This window comes from Vicugna pacos, chromosome 1 (assembly GCF_048564905.1).
Source record: "Vicugna pacos chromosome 1, VicPac4, whole genome shotgun sequence".
NCBI classification, from domain to species: Eukaryota; Metazoa; Chordata; class Mammalia; order Artiodactyla; family Camelidae; genus Vicugna; species Vicugna pacos.
This window is the reverse complement of record NC_132987.1, coordinates 13,280,773-13,299,217: the sequence shown is the minus strand read 5'-3', so window position 1 is coordinate 13,299,217 and position 18,445 is coordinate 13,280,773. Positions and strand designations below refer to the sequence as shown.

At 38.4% G+C, this 18,445-nt stretch overlaps 1 protein-coding gene across 1 annotated transcript in view; it reads right to left on the bottom strand.

Annotated features, from left to right (window-relative positions):
• DNAJC13 (DnaJ heat shock protein family (Hsp40) member C13) overlaps window positions 1-18,445 on the bottom strand; it is a 108,992-nt gene that overhangs the window by 5,566 nt on the left and 84,981 nt on the right. Inside the window, exons 42-55 of the mRNA XM_006214570.4 lie at window positions 18,227-18,340; window positions 16,625-16,741; window positions 15,375-15,552; window positions 13,936-14,027; window positions 12,223-12,322; window positions 10,259-10,333; window positions 9,924-10,036; window positions 7,745-7,914; window positions 7,541-7,583; window positions 6,983-7,156; window positions 4,967-5,146; window positions 4,524-4,664; window positions 2,662-2,805; window positions 372-471 (exon numbers count right to left, since the gene is read on the bottom strand). Coding sequence (XP_006214632.1) covers window positions 372-471; window positions 2,662-2,805; window positions 4,524-4,664; window positions 4,967-5,146; window positions 6,983-7,156; window positions 7,541-7,583; window positions 7,745-7,914; window positions 9,924-10,036; window positions 10,259-10,333; window positions 12,223-12,322; window positions 13,936-14,027; window positions 15,375-15,552; window positions 16,625-16,741; window positions 18,227-18,340 — 1,741 coding nt within the window. The remainder of the gene's footprint in view (window positions 1-371; window positions 472-2,661; window positions 2,806-4,523; window positions 4,665-4,966; window positions 5,147-6,982; window positions 7,157-7,540; window positions 7,584-7,744; window positions 7,915-9,923; window positions 10,037-10,258; window positions 10,334-12,222; window positions 12,323-13,935; window positions 14,028-15,374; window positions 15,553-16,624; window positions 16,742-18,226; window positions 18,341-18,445) is intronic.

Genomic DNA, 18,445 nt, shown 5'->3' with positions numbered 1-18,445 from the left:
GTTCTGACAGCAAGAGAATGATGCTCTCACGTTTCTGATACTGCCTCTTCTGAGTAGTTATTTCTCCACTCTTTCGTGTTCAAGATAGACATTTTAATACAGCCATGCTCCAAATATAACATATGACACTGTTGATTAACTGGGTCAAAACTGAGCAAAGTCCACGTTTCAGTCAGAACACATTCAACAGCACAGCAGCTCGCCTGCTGTCCGGGCTAGAACCAGAGGCCCACCGTGTGCCCACGGCACCTCTGAGACAGGTACTGGGTGGCCTAGGAAAATCCTCTAACTGCCATTTTCGATCCAGTCAGGGTGAAAGGAAGGTCCAAGTGGCTTCCGCCATATGTTGTAGAGAACTGGGTGTGGTTTACCTGTGAGGTATCCTGCTGTTTGTGACTCGGAAATAAACAAATCATGTTTCTGATCTTTGAAGGCATTCCAGACTGAAGAACGAGACAGGATTTCATTCACCTGGGGAAGTAAAACAAACCCCTTGAACATAAATTAAAGGCTGGATGTTGGTAGATGAAACTAACGAGAAAACACAAACTTCCCAGACAAACGGGAGCCAGCTGAGGGACGACCCAAAGAGGGACCAAGACCTAGCACTCATCAAACATTCGACACCAGGCACACATCGTTAAACCAGGCCAAAAAGTCCCTACAACTGGCTGACAGTGTGGTGCGGGCTCAGGAAGTATTCCTGCTGTAAACTCAAGCTAAAACTGTAACGCACTCTTTCAAACTATGGGTGTGACCTGTTAAAATAGAAGATTTATGAAATCAGTGAAGAGGGTTGTGATCAACACACTTGAGAAAATGAAACAGGTTACATAGAAAGCATCAGCGCATCAGCTGTAAAATGGGTAAAGCTGCTCCGTGACACACACACGAGGGTGTGAATACTGTATGTGTAATTGTACTGAGCTAAGCTGAAAGACATGTTTCCTTCTGTAACAGATTAAGAAAAGTTTACGAAATTCAAATTGAGAGGATCTCTTTCGTGTATCAAATTCAGATCAAATATTTACTGACCACCTTGTATGTGGACTGAACAGTGGACACAAAGATGAGAAAGACATTCTTTGCCCCTGAAGGGCCTTCAGTCTAGTAGGGGAGACAGACAGTGTCAGATAATTTAGTGGTAAGCATCAGAGTAGAGACACAGGGGACCACATGGGTCCAAGAGACCCCCCTAACCCAAACCTGGAAGGAAGCAACAATGGAGGTGATTAGTTGTTAAGGTGGTGAAACTCCTGTTTTGTAAACTATCGTATTTCTTTCCTCTCCTTGGGAGTGGAAGGTGGGTGTCGAAATTGCTTTCGCTAATTTTCATCAACAGGAACCCAGAGGAAAGTCGAAGGGAAGACAACTGTTTCCACATGTTACACAGGAGTGCCTGCCTCTGCCTGGCATTCAGAACATTCATAGGCGAACCCCCCCAAGTACTTCATTAAACACACAGTTAATGGCTGCAGCAACACATGCTGTCTCTCTTCTTTACTATCACTTTAAATACTTCAAATGATGATATTGCTAGAATGGACAATAGCATAAAAAATGTTTCTTTAGTTGGAATATACAGACACAGTGGGTTCATTAAAGGAAAGCTTTAAGTCAGTTTAAATTTACAGAAGATCATCAGTAGGTAGAAACAGTCCAAATCTCTGTCAACAGATGAATGAGTAAACAAACTATGGCAAATACATACAATGGAATATTATTCAGTCTTAAATGAGAATAAAATTCTGTAACATGCTACTACATACATGAACCTCGACAGCATGGTTAAGTGACAGAAGCTGAACACAAAAGGTCACATACTGTATGATTCAATTTACATGGAATATCCAGAATGGATGAATTAATAGGAAACAGAGTGGTGACTGCTAGAAGCTGGCGAGGAGGGAGAAATAGGAAATAACCGCTTGATGGGTACAGATTTTCCTTTTGGGAAAGGTGGTGGTGATAAGGTGGTGGTTACACAACACTGTTAATGCACTAAATATCAACTGTTCACTGTAAAATAGTTTTATGCTATGTAAATTTCACCTCTACTTTAAAAAAAGAAAAAAGAGTGCAAGAGCAGATGGGGCTACATAGTTACAATGAATGGGAGATAACATGAAGAATAAAACCAGGGAGGAAAATTAAATCACCGAACTGGCTTCCTTCAGCACGTGCATGCAGCTGAAACACACCAACGTGTATCTAAGTCAAAACAAAAAGGAAAACAACACTGTGCCAGGGCTAACAAAGAAAAAAAGAGATGCAACTTAAATGGTGTTCCGTATCTTTTAAAATGGAATTATGGGACGGTTAATAAATGTACGTGCCATTCCACAACTCCTAGAACTGACAATTAATCTTAACCAGCACTAAATGCTCAACGTTTTTCTATGCTGAAGAATCGTCCAACGTGCTATCAATATCCAAAAAAAATCTTCCTGGGTGACGATCTGAGTATGTAGTTTGTGTTTTATGAGGCAGCTATGCTAGTCCATCCTTGGTCTTGGGATCTGCTCCAACCAGACCCCAGCAGAACCACGGCTGTAAGTGGACCCTGAGCTGGTGGGCATGGCTCCTCCATGGCGAAGACACCCGGCTTTGAGAATACCTTGCGGTAATCAGCAGGTCAAAGCTGCGTCTGCGCAGACTCACCTGTTCTCCATGCTGCAGACTTCGAGTCATCGCCTTGAGAGCTTTAACAATCTGAGCCTTTGTGGCTGCTGGGCTGTCCAGATTTTCAAGGCCAATGCCTTCAAGTAATTTTAAGAGGTATGGGACCAAATCTGCTTTCAGGGCCTAGAAGAGAATATTAAGCATATATATATACATGCTTGAAAAAATATAAACCACCTAGGAAGAAATAATTTCCCCCTACGACCATACCTGGAAGAGGATAACCTGCTTTATTTTAATGCCAGATGTGGGACCAGTGGGGTTTGATATCTAATGATAATGACATTTTTATTTAATGAGATTTTATTCTGTGCCATCAACTATTCTAAATGGTATACACTGATTGTTTTACTTAATCCTCCCAACACCTAATTGTGCAGGCCCAATTATTATTACTGATGGAAAAATCAATGCATGGAGGTAAACCATACTGACAGTCACAGAGCTAGACAATAAGGAGTTCTGTGTCTGAGGGGGGAGGGTGCAGCTCAAGTGGTAGAGCACATGCTTAGCATGCCTGAGGTCCTGGGTTCAATCCTCTGAACCTCCTGTAAAAATAAATAAACAAATAGACCTAATTATCTCCCCTAACAAAAATAAAAAATAATAATAAAAAAATCTGTATCTGAACCTTAGCTTTTAGCCACTAAACTGGGCTCCCTCCTCTACTGACGTATACTAATGGGCAGTTAATATTTGAAGAATCTTCATTTTTTTTTCACATTTTCTTAAACATCAACCTTTGCATTCACCATACATTTCCTATCAGCCTAATAAAAGCTACATAATACCCTGGTACCACACCATTTTCACGGTCCCCTCTGAAACTCAAAGGGAAGACATGGAAGAAACTAGTGTTTAATGAGTGTATCTCATTTTTACAGTTGTTATTCTCATGACAATCCGATGAGCTAGTTGTAACTTTATTTCACAGATGAGGAATCTGAACACTGTACGGCTCACTTGTATGCCTAAGGTCACAGAGCCATCAAGTGGCAGGACGAGCTCATGTTCTTTCCAACACAACAATCTCCCCACAAGCTAACTGTAAGTTTGAACCTCAGAGCACCCAATTATCTCCTGGAGATGTAGCCAGCACCTCTAACCTGCCTGAGTGAGAGGTGGGAGTGGGGCTGAGTGGGGAGAGAAGATGTGGGAGGAAACAGGGCTGGGAAAACAGGAGGGCCAGATAACAGACACACAGGGCCCTGTACTCAAGCCAAGGTGTCACTCTGCCATCTGGCAGGTAATGGGGAACCACGGAAGGGTTTTTAAGATGAAGAATAATCCAGTTATATTCAAGAGTTATAGTTTAGAAAGATCTCTTACACAAGGCTTTTAAATTAATTATGTTTTTTGTTCCCTCAGTGTCTGCTACTACTCTACACTGGTACCCACCAAGTCTTATTTTCATGCGGTGGGTAATCTCTTTGAAAAGGACAATAAAAACCTTGGTATATTTCTTAAACATGACTTATGAACAAAGGAATGAATAAACAGCATGAATCTTTCCAAAGAGGATAAAGCAAATTTTACACAGCAAGCTAAGGATAAATGCTTAGTAGATGACCAAAATTTAAAGTCAGACATCACAAAAGTACTCTGACATTGGTAGCATTTTCGGCAGCTGGCCCACCTCTCTCTGTGTGTACACACACACACACATGTGCTTGTATGTGTGTGTATAAAATACACACTCATGCATGCACAAACCCACAAATTATCTCACTGCCAAACCTAAGCTGGCTTCCTAAGGGAAACCTGATCAGTGATAAGTAAATGAAAATCTATTTGTTTGGTATTTTTGCTTCCCTAAAATAGAAAACTAGAAAGTCACTTACTTGTGCTACTAATTCACTTTGCTCTTTCTGAAACATTCGATTTATTGCTTCACAGGCTAGACCGACAGTATCTGGTCGCTTTTTCATTCCATTCATCAGTGGGCCAATGGTCTCCAAAGATGCCATGGCACGAACACACAGCTTATGTACCCAAAAAGAAAAGGTTACTCGCAGAGTAGCAATATTTTATACAATATGGTAAATACCACAGTCATAAAATATATGAAAAACCTACATTCAGTTCAAGTTTAATAATGAACCGAGTCAAATTTAGTCTATTAATGGTATCATTTAAACTGGTTTAAGAACTGTTATAATACCATGCCGTTCATATGGAGAAAGGTACATGGCAGGGAGAGGATTTATACTGCATGTACTTTAGTCAGGAAGACAGAGAACAGATCCATTCTAGAACTATAAGCTACTAAATGGACTCATCATACCTCGTTTTCAGACAGAGCATGGATAACCCGAATGGCACTCTTCGGAATGGCATTATTCCTATGATTCATTGCCTGGAGAACTTTGGGAAGATGGCCCAATGGTGGGACCTGATCAGCCAGCTGAGGCTGTGCATTGAAGAGACATACTGTGGCCATTGTCAAAGTTTCCAGAGTTTCTCCCTGGAGGGAATAAAACAAACAAACTATAAAATACTGATAAAGTCTTAAACATCCACGGTAATCATGTGGTGTTAAAAACTAGGGATCCACCAGTTCTAAGTGCTGATACTTGAAAATTGATTCATAAATCCTAAAAAAATAACAAACTCCCCATCTTGATGGAAGGCATGAATTTAAAGGACTTTGAGAATGTGGTATCTTAATCTAAGCAGCCTTTCGCTGGGCAACGTCACATCTCATTTCTACCGCAGGTGTAAGAGATCACCTCCCAAAAGATACTATCGGAAATTTTTAAATAATGTTATAGAAACGTTAGTATCAAAGAACATCAATAATTCATGAGAATGCAGAACTAGTGAAATGTTTTCTCCAGTTATATTAAAAATCCTACTAATTAACACGCCTGACTGCCATGAACTTTCTATTGTGGATAAAAGACCTGTAACTTATACCATTATATGCAGACATATATCATAACATAATGCGTCTTAAATGAACATGGAAATTGGGATGTACTCAAAAAGTGATAAAGAAGAATGGTTTACGTTTTCCCCTTTCTAAGCTGCTACTTCTTAAGGATTTCATTTTTTAAGCAAACTACGTATGTAGTAAAGATCCTAGTAAAGGGAAATGTGACTGTGGAAAAGAGATGTATGCACATATTTGGCACACTATTAATATTTTTTAAAAAGTCTTGCTAAGCTAAGGATAGTAACTAATGATTCCTAAGTACTCAACATACACCAGACATTAGGCTAAGCATTCCACTGTTATCAAAATTCATGAACACCTCGGCCTCATGCTGTTATCTTTCTATGGGGCAACGGAGGCAGAGTCACACAGTCCTACTCCAGGCCACGGAGCTAGTCGGGGATGGAGCCAGTACTGAGATCCAGGACCATCTAACAACACACCTCGGGCTCTTCATCTCCACAGCCAGTGTGTTTAATTAAATTCAACAACAATCACATCCTTCAATTATTTTCAATCTATAGGTTTAAATAACAACTCCTTATGTATGTCAGGGTTTCTGACTGACCAAACCAAGACCGAGTCTACTTTCTTACTCACTTCTGCTCCCTTGGTAGCTGTTGGTTCTGAGCAAGGGTGCAGGTTCACTCACATAGTTACCACTCTCCTGTCAATCCCTTCAACTAGGGTCATCCCTACCGTCTATGGAAAGCTGAGTGATGAACGTGCCCTAGGAGGACACACTTCTATTTAGGTTTCTACACTGAACATTTAGGTTTCTCCTTAAAATTATACAGTTGCTGGAAATGGGATGGCAGAATCCTCCTCTCAGAGCTTCTGTAACTGTCAGAAACGGCATCCTCTCCATATAGACAGCTCCAACTCTGGTTCAGAAATAACCATTTTACTAAGAGTTTCACTTCTGATCATGCTAAAAAAAAAGATGAAGGAGCATATTTGAATTTAAGCGTGCTGCTATACTGAAAGAGGTGGCGAATTCTTCAAAAATATTTTTTTAAATAGTGGTACTAGGGGTTGAACCCAGGACCTTTGCACTGTACCACTGAGCTATACCCACCCCCACTTTTAAAAATTAAAGTATAGTTGCTGTACAGTATTATATAAGTTACAGGTGTACAATACAGTGATTCACATTTTTAAGGTTATACTCCATTTATAGTTATTATAAAATACTGGTATATTCCCAGTGCTGTACAGTATATTCTTACATCTTATTTTGTACCAAGTAGTTTGAAGAGGTAGTCACTTCTTAACGCATGGTCAGTGAGGATGGTGTTTTAACAGAAACATCATCAACATACTCAGCAAACTATCTGAAATGTTTTGCTGATGGCGGAAGCTTACGTGAGGATTGTTCTTCTCCAGGAGCTCAGTTAATTTTTCTAGAAGTGCAATAAGAAATTCTCGAGGCTTTCTTAGAACCCAAGCTGGTTGTGCAATAAAGATTCTCAAGAAAACTCCTCCAACAGCAAGTTCACCTTCTGCTTCTCCAAACACCACAGCAAAGTCTTCAGGCAGCTTTGAACAGGGAAAGAAGTGTCAAGTCACTTAATAAATCGTCAGCTGTACATTAATCAAGAAATGCAAACCCTACTCAAGAAACTGTCATGAAATTAACTAGTCCTTGAATAGTCATTAATAGATCAAATCATAATTATTGTGAAGTTTTATTTTCTCTTAAAAATTCAGAAAAGGTGCTTTAATTACTTATTTCAAAAGTGGGTGTTCCCACTTTTATGTTTAAAACCTGTCTTCCAGGGGAGGACCTAAAGTATCTTAAGGACAAAGTATGGAAAAGGCTGGTACTGAACTGACTCAGCAGGAATTAGGAAAAAAAAAAAAAACACAACAATAAAACAGTAAAACATAAAATTCCTTCCTCTGAATAAAAGTATATTTTACCTTCCAGTTAACATCAGGGTTGTCTTGCTGATTTTTAAAGTGCCTTGGGGAAAAAAAGCAGAAGGATATCAGACTTCGGTCACAAGATACACTTTCATGAACCCTTACAGAGTAAGCCTTAGAGGGGCCACAGACAACATTCATTCGCCTGCCCAGTGACTCCACCTGAAGGCTGGAAGTCATGATGTGTGTGTCTCTACTTACTCGAGCATCATTTCTCTAACTGTTGTGGACACTTTATCTCTGGAACTGTCATTCCAAATTAACTCCGGATTTTCGTGAGTTCCTTCAAAAATGTGGACAGCAGCTTCAGGGTTGTCTCTCATGGCATCCATAAAAACACTTGGGAGAAATTTCATTAATGTAATTCGAACCTAGATGAAAGAGGTTTGAGAAAGAAAAAAGACCCGTTGGAAACATCTCAGTATTGGTTTGCTTTACATTTCTCTGAGATAGAATGTGGCTGTACTTTGTGTTACGGCTGCTGTGGGCCATAACTAGCATCTAGAACTTCGGCAGCGAGAGAACAGAGGAATCTTGATAACTAACAGATAAACCAAAGGTAACAAGACTCACTAACGACCTGCTACTACTTGCCTATCCAGTTTTCATTTCCTTGCTCCACCTCAAATTTAAGAAATGTTAAAAAAAAAAAAATCCAGCACCACTCGTGTGCAGTTCCCAGAGCACATCCGGCCACAACCTGCTCTGCACAAGCTGCTCCCTCTTCCCAGAAGGCCCTCAGCTGGCCTGTCCTTCCACCTCTCGCCCCACATGCTAATATGAATTCAGTACACAAAGAAACATCAAGAGCTCTGAACCTCCGAGCAGCCAATGAACTAACAGAAACAGTGTCAGTTACACGACAGAGAGCACCTACGAAACAGCAAGTATGTCACTTTTCTAGATCAAATGGGTCTAAGACATAAATACAAGGGCTAAAACTGCAAAACTCGCAGGACAAAACAGGTACAGATCTTTCTGACCTTAGATTAGACAATGGTTTCTTAGATACCACATCCCAAGCACAAGCTACAAGGACAACAGGTGCTGGGAGGAAGGGGAATGAAAGTGACTGCTGAAAGGGACGGGCCTTTCCCCATGTTGATGAAAACGCTCTGTAACTGTCTGCTGTTGTCCAAGCCGCTGAGCTGTGCATTTTGTATGTGTGAATTATGTGGTATGTCAGTTGTATCTCAATAAAGCTGTTACCAAAAAAGGAAAAAGTTACTGATGCCAGTTCTAGAATCCCTTGCTGCAAATCATTCAATAAAGAAGCTGATACTTGTATTTTTTACTATACAGAAAATTTACACGTAAATATGTTCACCTTGGCAAAATCTGTCCCTCATTTACTTCAAAAGTCAAAAAGTTACTGAAGAGCTCAAAATAATTCCAGTACACATTTATTTTAAATATTAAAACATTATTTAAAACATCTAATATTAGATGTTATAATTACGTGCTACTCAAATCTAGCTTTAAGAAAACTCAATATTCTTCATTTTACAGACCCTTTCTATAAACTAAAATCACCCTTATCTCATCAGTCCTGCTGATGACAGACTATTAGCCACACTTTCAAAATAAAACAGTTCCAGGTCCTGTGACAGATTCTCAATACCTAAACTGGGAGATCAAGAAAGAAAACAAATTGAATGCAGCCTGTTTTACTGATATAAAATCAGACTCTGGAAGTGAGGGCTCAGGAGCCTCTTTTTCATATCTGGCTTGGCACAGACAATGCTTCAGTGAGCATTACTTCATGTGAAACTGATTTAACAGAAGAAGGGACTTTGTTTACACCCATGTCTGGATGCAATTCAATGTAGAAGTATTGTTCTAACAGGTTCCTGCTCTACAAACTGGACCGTGGTTCCAGAGATCATCTCACCATCTCCAGATTCGCAGCGCGAGCTCTCCCTGCAGAGAAGGGAAGCAGGGTGCCGTTACATTCACGTGCTGTGTGGCCTTACTTCAAGAGGTTGGTATATACACCCGTAAGGGGTGTACAAGGACACAGATCACCATCTCCTTCATGAGCTGCTTTCATAGGCCGATTCTCAAAGTGTGAAAATCTAACCTCACCTATCTTCTGACATAACTGAAATACGCTTTTGTTCTTTCTTCAAGAGAGATGAACAGTTTTATCACTGCAATTCAAACACTCCCTTAAGATTTCTCAATTGTAGTACAGGCTTCCACGAATATATTTTTTCTCTAACTAGTAATACATAGGGACAATTTCAGGTATGTTGATCTTCCAGCTTTCACACAGGTTATTTCCTCAGCATCTCAGACTTTAGTAAACCTCATGAAATCAGTTATCAAAGTAACAGAGCTTTAACAATTAATTTCTTTCTAAGAACCTATTTGTGCTCACCTTTGGACCTATTAGTTTATCTGCTGTCATTTTAGCAAAAAGCTCTGCTGTCTGGGCTCGAACTTGTGGATGTGTTGAATTACAGAACATATCTAGTAAATAAATCAAAGCTCCTGTGAAGGAAAAAAAATAATTAGTGTTTATACTCTACGTAAAAAATATGACTTTTATAATCAGTAGAATTCATTTTCAACCTTATTTAAACTCAATGCAGTTTTTTTTAAACTGTAAGCCTTCCAAAGCATTCTTCTCATTTATTAGACTATACAAAGCAGCTCAAAGTAAGCTTCATAATTACTGAGAGTGATTAGATGAGAAAGCACTTCATTCATTACCTTTTGCCATTGCTTCTTTGATTATTTTTGTACTTGATGTCAAAGCATAAAGAGTTTCCAGAACAAGCTGACGACCTGCAGAGCAGAAGACATTTCAAGGAATGTATCATCACATCAGCTTACACATTTACTGGGCGTTGGTGCCAGAGATTAAACTAAGTGTTCTACACAGGGTATATCATATGTTCATCTTCACAAAAACCAGCAAGAGAGGTATTCTGATCTTGTCATGAGTGAGGAAGCAGAGGTCCAGCTTGATCAGCCCATGGATTTACAGCTAGTGGTACAGCTGAGTTTTTATAGAGGAATGTCTTGACTCGAAAGGGCACATGCATCACAACTATGCTGTACTGTCCTCCTACCCACTGTTCACCGTGAAAACAGAATCTTCTCACCTCCTGACACCCTGCAGACGCTCTGTTCAGGGATCTAGGAGCTTTATGTGGTGCTACTGTCTTACAGAAATGAGTTGGAAGTAGCAGTTGCAACACACTGTTCCAATCTAAGACCCAACAGCATCCTTGTGGACACAGTCTGGGCGCCTTTCACCCCTTGTCATCGAAGCAGGCAGGGCTACTGGACTTCGCTCTTCTAGAGTCAAATGGCAGCACCAGACAGGTGACCAAAGGAGTAAACAGTTGGCAAAGAGGGTGGAGGCTGCCAAATATTAGGCCGAGACTAAAACAACAAACACTGGTGGCCGGACTGAGGTAAGTTAACAGGCAGAACGAACACTCAAAAGATTTTTAGAAGAAACAATACTTCATGGAAAACTCATCACTGTTCTAACCATAGTTTTAAAGGAAAACAAGTCTTTGGAGGGGGGTTGGGGAAGTTAAAATTTTATGTATTTAATGTCCCTTAGCAAATAGTGGAAGATAATTTGGTCTAAGACATAAATGATAGCAGGGTAGGCTGAGCTATTTAGATGTAAGCTGTTTCACCTGTAAGGTTAGAATACTGACTGGACTGTACACATCAGGTATAAATATAAAATAAGACTTTCAAACTATGACTTCTGTAACATTCTTCACTTCATCAATCAGTTTAATTCTGCTTTGTCTGAAGGCTTACAAAGCTGCTGGAAACTGACAAAAAAGAAAAACCAACTAAAGGTTGTAAAAATCATCTGCAAATGACTTTCAAACATGTTATTTATTAAAGAAAAGAAAATTATTCATTGGAAATCCCACTCCACTCAATTCACTGAATATAAAAGGAATTCCTAACACGTGCAAGGCACAGAAGCACACAATGATCGAGGCGGACAAGTTCCTGCTCTCAAGGAGGTAGACAGGATTAACACGACTTCCAAGGGGCTGGCAAGCTGACTCAGCTAAGTATGCTGATGGTCAGCGAAGTTGGAGTTACAGCGCAACTGCCTTCGAAAAGCGATCTCAAGGCTGATTCTAGCACAACTGCACACTAGACAACTGCACGTACGTTTATAAGAAGGCTGTATTAGTGCAGGCTGTATTCAAGAAATCAGGTTGGTGTATTTTTTTAAACTGATCTCATTTGGTGGTAGTAGTCACTATCAGTAACAAATCAGTAAGTGGCAACACAGGATTGAACTTTAAGCTGAACACAAGGTGATTTTTATCTTAAGCATTTCTTCTATCTTCTAAGACCAGTTGTGGTTTTTAAATAAACCATGGAATATTAGTTGATTCTCAATTACTCACATGTAGCTTATACTCAGCCAATTAAAAATCCTCAATTCTTTTCCTTTGCTTTTGGATCTCTCTCACCTCCAACTTTCAATACGGGAAATACAAAGTAATTTTATTAACTATGTAAAAAAGTAATTAGGAAGACAAATCTAACATAAAGCATACCACTTAAAATATTCCAAAACTAAACAGGATAACGTTATGTCAGGTTTTTTATTATCTATGTAACTGCTCCCCTCCATGGGTTAACTGTGCTGTGGTTTTGAAAATTCCATTTGTGAATATACGTACTTGATGGCAAAGAATGTAGAAGAGCCAATAAACTGGACAAAACCATTGATTCAGCAATATTGTTTACACAATCTTGGTTAGATGTCACTATATTCACAACCTGAAAATTAATCAACAGGATATTAATTAAGAGTTTTGAAAATAATCTCAGACTTAAACAAATTTAAGTCAAATTAGTCAGAACTAGATAAATTTAAGGCTTCACCAAAATGAAAAAAAAGTTTGGAGGACAAAATAATTTTTAGGCAAGAGTTTAATTGTAAGAGATTGGCTTTATTACTTCGATCTTTTGAGAAGAAATAAAATATGTTAATACTAATGCATATATTATGAACATTCAATTTCTATTAACTTAGAGGTAAGAAATAAAATAATCTAAACAAATACTTTAGCACCAATTTACAGTCTCAAGATTAAAAAAAGCCTTCAATCCTACATCAGTCCATGCTCCAGAACTATGGTGTACGCTGCAGTGTTTTCCAGTCATAGACCTGGGGTGGGAAGTGATTAGGAAATCAGTGATCTTCATTACTGGGACTTTCTTTTTGCTTTTAGAGGGAGAAAGTAAATGTCTTCAGTGCCCAGTACAACAGATTGGGTCTATCTTTCCGTTATAAAGAAACAGGTATATTTTTCTTTCAAAGAGCCTGACCTCTCATGTTTAACTTTTATAATATGCATCCAAAGATCAATGTCACTTAACTTGAACCATGTGGTCAGCATCTCAAAGCAAAATGCAGATCTAATAATGCTTATCTTACAAGTTACAAGGTACTTGAAGGAAACAGGTAGAGAAGCACACTTTTCAATGAAAAGAACACGTTAGTTAAGCTCTTTAACCAATCCAACCTTTATTATTTTACTAAACATCTTCTTTAAACCAGAACGCCATCTAAGAACACTTAGTCACTCATTAACCTGTCAGTTACCCATGAACCTGTTAACTGCAGGGCTGAATTCTTCATAACGAACTGTGCTTACTACAACAAGCAGGATCATTTGGGAAAAGATCCCGGCAGTACACCCGGGCACCCGAACGAGCCCCCTGCGACTGGGGTTCCCCCTACTTCCCCCAGAGAAAAAGGCTCCACCCAAACAGCTTCTTACGGGACCAATGATTTCATTCTCCTGAAGGAGGGCCCCCCCTAACCACTCTCGAACCCCTACAGCCCACCGGTTCTGGGCAGTTGCTTTTCCTAGACAGCTCCTGTAAACAGTGTGACACCCTCACTGGAAAGGCTGCTTTTGTATCAGACTCATAAGAAGGGAGAGCAATGGAGGGGGAGGAGGAGTGTCTGTTCCCTGGAACACAACCAGAGTGCCCCGATCTCAACATGTGGGGACACGGAGATCAGGGAAATCTTGCCTCCTTTCCTTGCTGATCTGTGGCTTCCAAGCTTCCTGAGTCAAACCCATTCCTTAACTCACCCCACATGGCACTACACAACGCATTCCAAGTTCTAATGCATGACAGACAATGACCACAGAGATCTACCTTCAACAACACTATGCCACCTTGCTCTTCAAAATGAGCATATTAATTCAAATTTTAAAAATATTCACTTGGCTTAAAAGGCAAAACACACACACACACACACAAAAAGAACATGCAAACTTCGATGAAACTTCTGATAGTAATTAATCAAAACTCAAACCATATATATATAGTAAGTGGTAGGAAAGACAACATGCTTTAGTACAAAATCCTTTCACCTCTAAAGCCAACTGCTGTACTTGACCAGCTCCATGGACTCGAAGAAGAGAAAATATTAACTTAAAGTGTCCAATGCATTCACTTTCAGAGCCTATGGAGTAAAAATAAAATGTTTAATTTTTATTACCAAGAGATGCTCTAAATTATTGACCTTCGAAAACCAATGTACACTGCTGGTTACTATCAACTATAAGTCTCCAAAAAACTTTTCTCAACATTTGTGACATGAAGTAAGTGAAGTATCATCACTAAGCACGGTAAATCTTAAGAAGCAAAGCACTATTAGAGCTTCTGAGGCTTGTTTTGTTTTCATTTCCATCCCCACCGCTAGCTAGCCCACAGGCTGAAAACAAGAAATTTACCAAACGCACAGTCCAAATACAATTCAAAAATGAAAAGTGTAAGGTGGGATTCTTCCTCTTTACCGCTAGACCTCAGAGCTACCTCTCTCTGCCTAATTACATCTGGGGAGAGTGTGACGTCATGTGGCTTTTGATTAAGACTGAGAACTCTGCCACTTGAGGACTACATTACAAACAAACAAGTTCCAAATCGATGGCCAGCTTTGCTGCAGTTTCTCTGTACCTAATATGCAACTCCGAACAATAACAAAGTTTTCTTCAGGGTTTTATAAAATTGGCCTTTAATAACATCCCCATGTATACCCTGGGAATGACTAATTTTCCTAACAACATTTAATTACTATTGCTTATTTTATTTAACTCATTTGTTGGCAATAGCCAAATGTCAGAAGTTTAATAGAACTGTAACATACAGTGAAAAGAGCAAAAAAGTACCTGCAGTATAATTTTAAGTGTTAACAAAAAAGATGTGAGGTCTTCAATTAACTTAAGTTGGTTTCCTACTGCTTTAGGTTTTGTCGCCTATACTGGTTTATCAAAGTTAGAACTGGAAGCTGTTGGATTTTCCACTCACCCATCTCCCTGATAACGTTCTTAGAAATGTCCTCTTAAATATGTTTTAACAAATTTTTTATTATTTTAATTATTATTTTTTAAATTATTTTAATTTTTATACATGAATAACTTCAGGCAGTTTTTCAAAAATATGAATGGCCCATATACATATGGCATAGTGTTAAGGACCAAAAGAGGCAAAAATTAGATCACCAGATAAATCTAATTTAAGCACTTACACTTGTATGTTAACTTACATCATCAATGTGCAATTTTATAATAAGTTATTTTGCCTTTTCAACTCACTGAGACTTACCTGCTCTTAGATATGACTTCTAAGCATGGTGACTTGACCTCTCTCTCCACCATACATAGGTAAAAATATTATGGGATCAGCTCTTAATATTATACTAAGTATAACATCATAACCAAGAATAATTATCCCTGATAAAATTGAGAACTGGAATTTTTAGGGCTCTTCTATTGTAAGGATCTTACTGATCAAGAGTACAGTCACACACCTGGATTATATTTGATGACATTTCTCAGAGCCTCCAAAGCCATTTCGACTCTTGGCAAGCGGTCTCCATGCTGCTCGGACTCCACTTTTGCAGCGTGTGTGATTGCCATGAATGTGTGGAGGTACTGGGCCTGGGAGCCTATATAATCCAAGAGACTTGCAGCAAATGCTTTTGGAACCTAAGTTGAATGGAAAAATATTTAAAAACATGTGCACCTTTGAAAATAACCTATCAGCGAAGACTCTATAGCAAAAACAAAAACATTTCAAGCTATGAAAGTGATTAAATTATACACACGCATGAATACAACTGCAGATTAAGGGGGAGTGGGTGGAGAAACAGGACAAAATCCAAATGCGTTAGAAAGTATTTCTTAACTTTTTTCCTCCTAATCCATTAGAGACCTGATATACTCCCATCAGTACCTTGGTATAATTCTGAGACTAGAGTGTGTCTTCCCTTTACCAAAGTAATTCATAGTATGATATGTAACTTCTATATTTCGTTGTATTTTTATATTTAAAAATTATATGTATTTAAAATATAAAGTCAAAGGACAATCTTCAAAGAGACTGCACAAATCACTGAACTCATTCTGCTTAACAGCGATTTGTATGTATCATTCTGTGGTAAATAATATACATTACAGTTTAGTAAATTCCTTTTTTTCCAAGGGCAAAAAGCAAAAACAAAAAAACTACAACAAAAATTTCCTACACCATCCCTAAGTACTAAGAAGAAAAAGAAGCTCCTCATTTGCTTCTGGAAGTGATTAGGGATCATCACAAAAGATGAACCTGGTGTGACTCTAGTCATCATCTTAAAATTCTCTCTGCTTTCCACCTGTGCTTTCCTAATTTCTTCTAATAAGAGAAGGACTTCTGTCTGGTGGTCTGATATTCAGTATGACAGTGTAAGCAATTTGACATGGAAATGGCCTTACACTTCCATGAGACATCAGTAAAAGTTGAAGGCATATACACATGACACAGTGGGACAGTACTGTGCACAAAATATAAGAACAGCTGGGAAAGGAATAACTTATTTATGAATCCACAAAATTAAATTCTTCAACATTAAAAATAAAGAGGCTCATAAGTTATCAATGGTCACCTGTCATATACCCAAGTTAGCATAAAGCATTTGGCAAAAAAACAGGTATTATTTCGATGTATACAGTGTGAATAAACTAGTTGCTTTCAATAACAAATGATCAAGGTATCAGACAAAACTAAAAGTCGAGAGCTTACCTCGAGTGGGAAAGTAGGGACTTCATTATACACCCTCACAAAAATCTCCCCTACAATAAGTTCTTTGGCATGATCACTGTAGACAAATTCTGATCCGTATGTTTTGTCACAATCACCCTTTTCAAAAAAGAAAATAGACTGTTAGGTGTAAACTGGAATCATTCGTGTCTGGTTTATAAATCAATCCATATTCAGCTTAATAACAGACAAATAACTTGAAAGAGCCATTCATTTTCCATAAAGGAAAAACGTGGTAGGATACACATCACAGCACTCGTGCAATTTTCATGTTTGTGACTGGTAATGTGGACTCCAGAACAGGTGCAGAGTTGTTACTTTTAATCCAAAGATCAACATTATAACTCATTTTAAAATTTCAAAAGATCACAGAGATCAGCCAATGAAACGTCTCAGAGCTGACGTCTATAAGCAAGGATAATACTTCGCCCTTCTTACTCCGCTCAGCAGACATTTGGCCCCATCAGATATAGGGTAAGAGAGTGAAGAAATAAAGGGTTTTAAAAAATACATTAACTGAAAGTGCTGGAAAACAGGGTCTCTGAATAAAAGCAGCAGGGTAACAGAGGTTGACAAATCAAGAAAAGTTTCCATTTAATAAAGGAAAAGAAAAAGATAGAAAAGGAATGGGGTAAAAAAATAGTCCCAAGATGTAGACTTAGGTTAAAATCGCACAAAATTTAGGTTGGACTGACTGAAATATTATGTAAAAGTACATAATAAATTGTAAAGGGTCCAACAAAAAGAAGATGATACTATGTCTCTTCTGGTGAGAGAACAGATGATGCACAGAAATCCGAGACTTGTCCTCCTTAGCTCTGTTCGCTCTGCAATTTTCAAAACGTTTACCTACAAAGAGCTCCGAGTGACTACCAAGAAATGAGTTCAAAACCAAGTTTTGAAATTCTGAAGTATGAGTAATTCATACTATTAATGTGTCTCCTATTTAACTCAGTAGTTGATGTGCTGAGTTTTTATTACCTTAGCTTTTCTAACGGTTTTGCATACTACACTGAAATAAAAAAGACCAAGCCTTGAAAAAAATTTTTTTTTTAGTAATTCAGGAAATAACAGCAATGGTTCCTCTTTAATAAACTCCAAACCCACAAATATAACTGTCTTCTAAACCATCAAGACTCAATCATCTATACATACATTATCTAGGCCCTCTCCTTATTTCCCATCCTACTGTCTTTTTTTTCATGGCTTAACAGCTTCTCCACTAGATGGTGGCAGGATAGGAAAAATTACTCAATGTCGATACCAGAAAGCAATTTTGATTTACCGAGGGAAAGAAGCTAAAGAGAACACTTAAAACAGAGCTTCTGTGTTTAAAGAATGGTTAAAATAGAAGGCAGCTATATGTAAGTGGTAACTCAAAACACCACAAAAAATCCTAATGTACTATTAAATACAGTAAGAATGCAGTTATCAAATGGATCAAATATTAGACAGCAAAAAGCTACTAGCTTGATGATCACCAAATGGAGAAATAATGGGTTTCTGTTTTACCGACACTAACTTCTATTTCCGGAGACTCTATTACTGGAAGTTATCCAAGAACTTTATAAAACAATAACATACTTTTTTAATCATGTTTTCTTGTTGGGATTCAAGAAATTCAAGCAGTTCTGCTCTTGTAGAATTGTTCCATATCAAATAAGGGCTCTCTGTGTTGCTGTTAAGCATCTTCAAAATCTAGGAGGCAGAATATTACTGTTTTATAAACTCAGAAGAAACACTGAAGTTATTTAGCATATATTAAAATTGCCCATTACATGCCAAGCACTGTAACAGATGCTT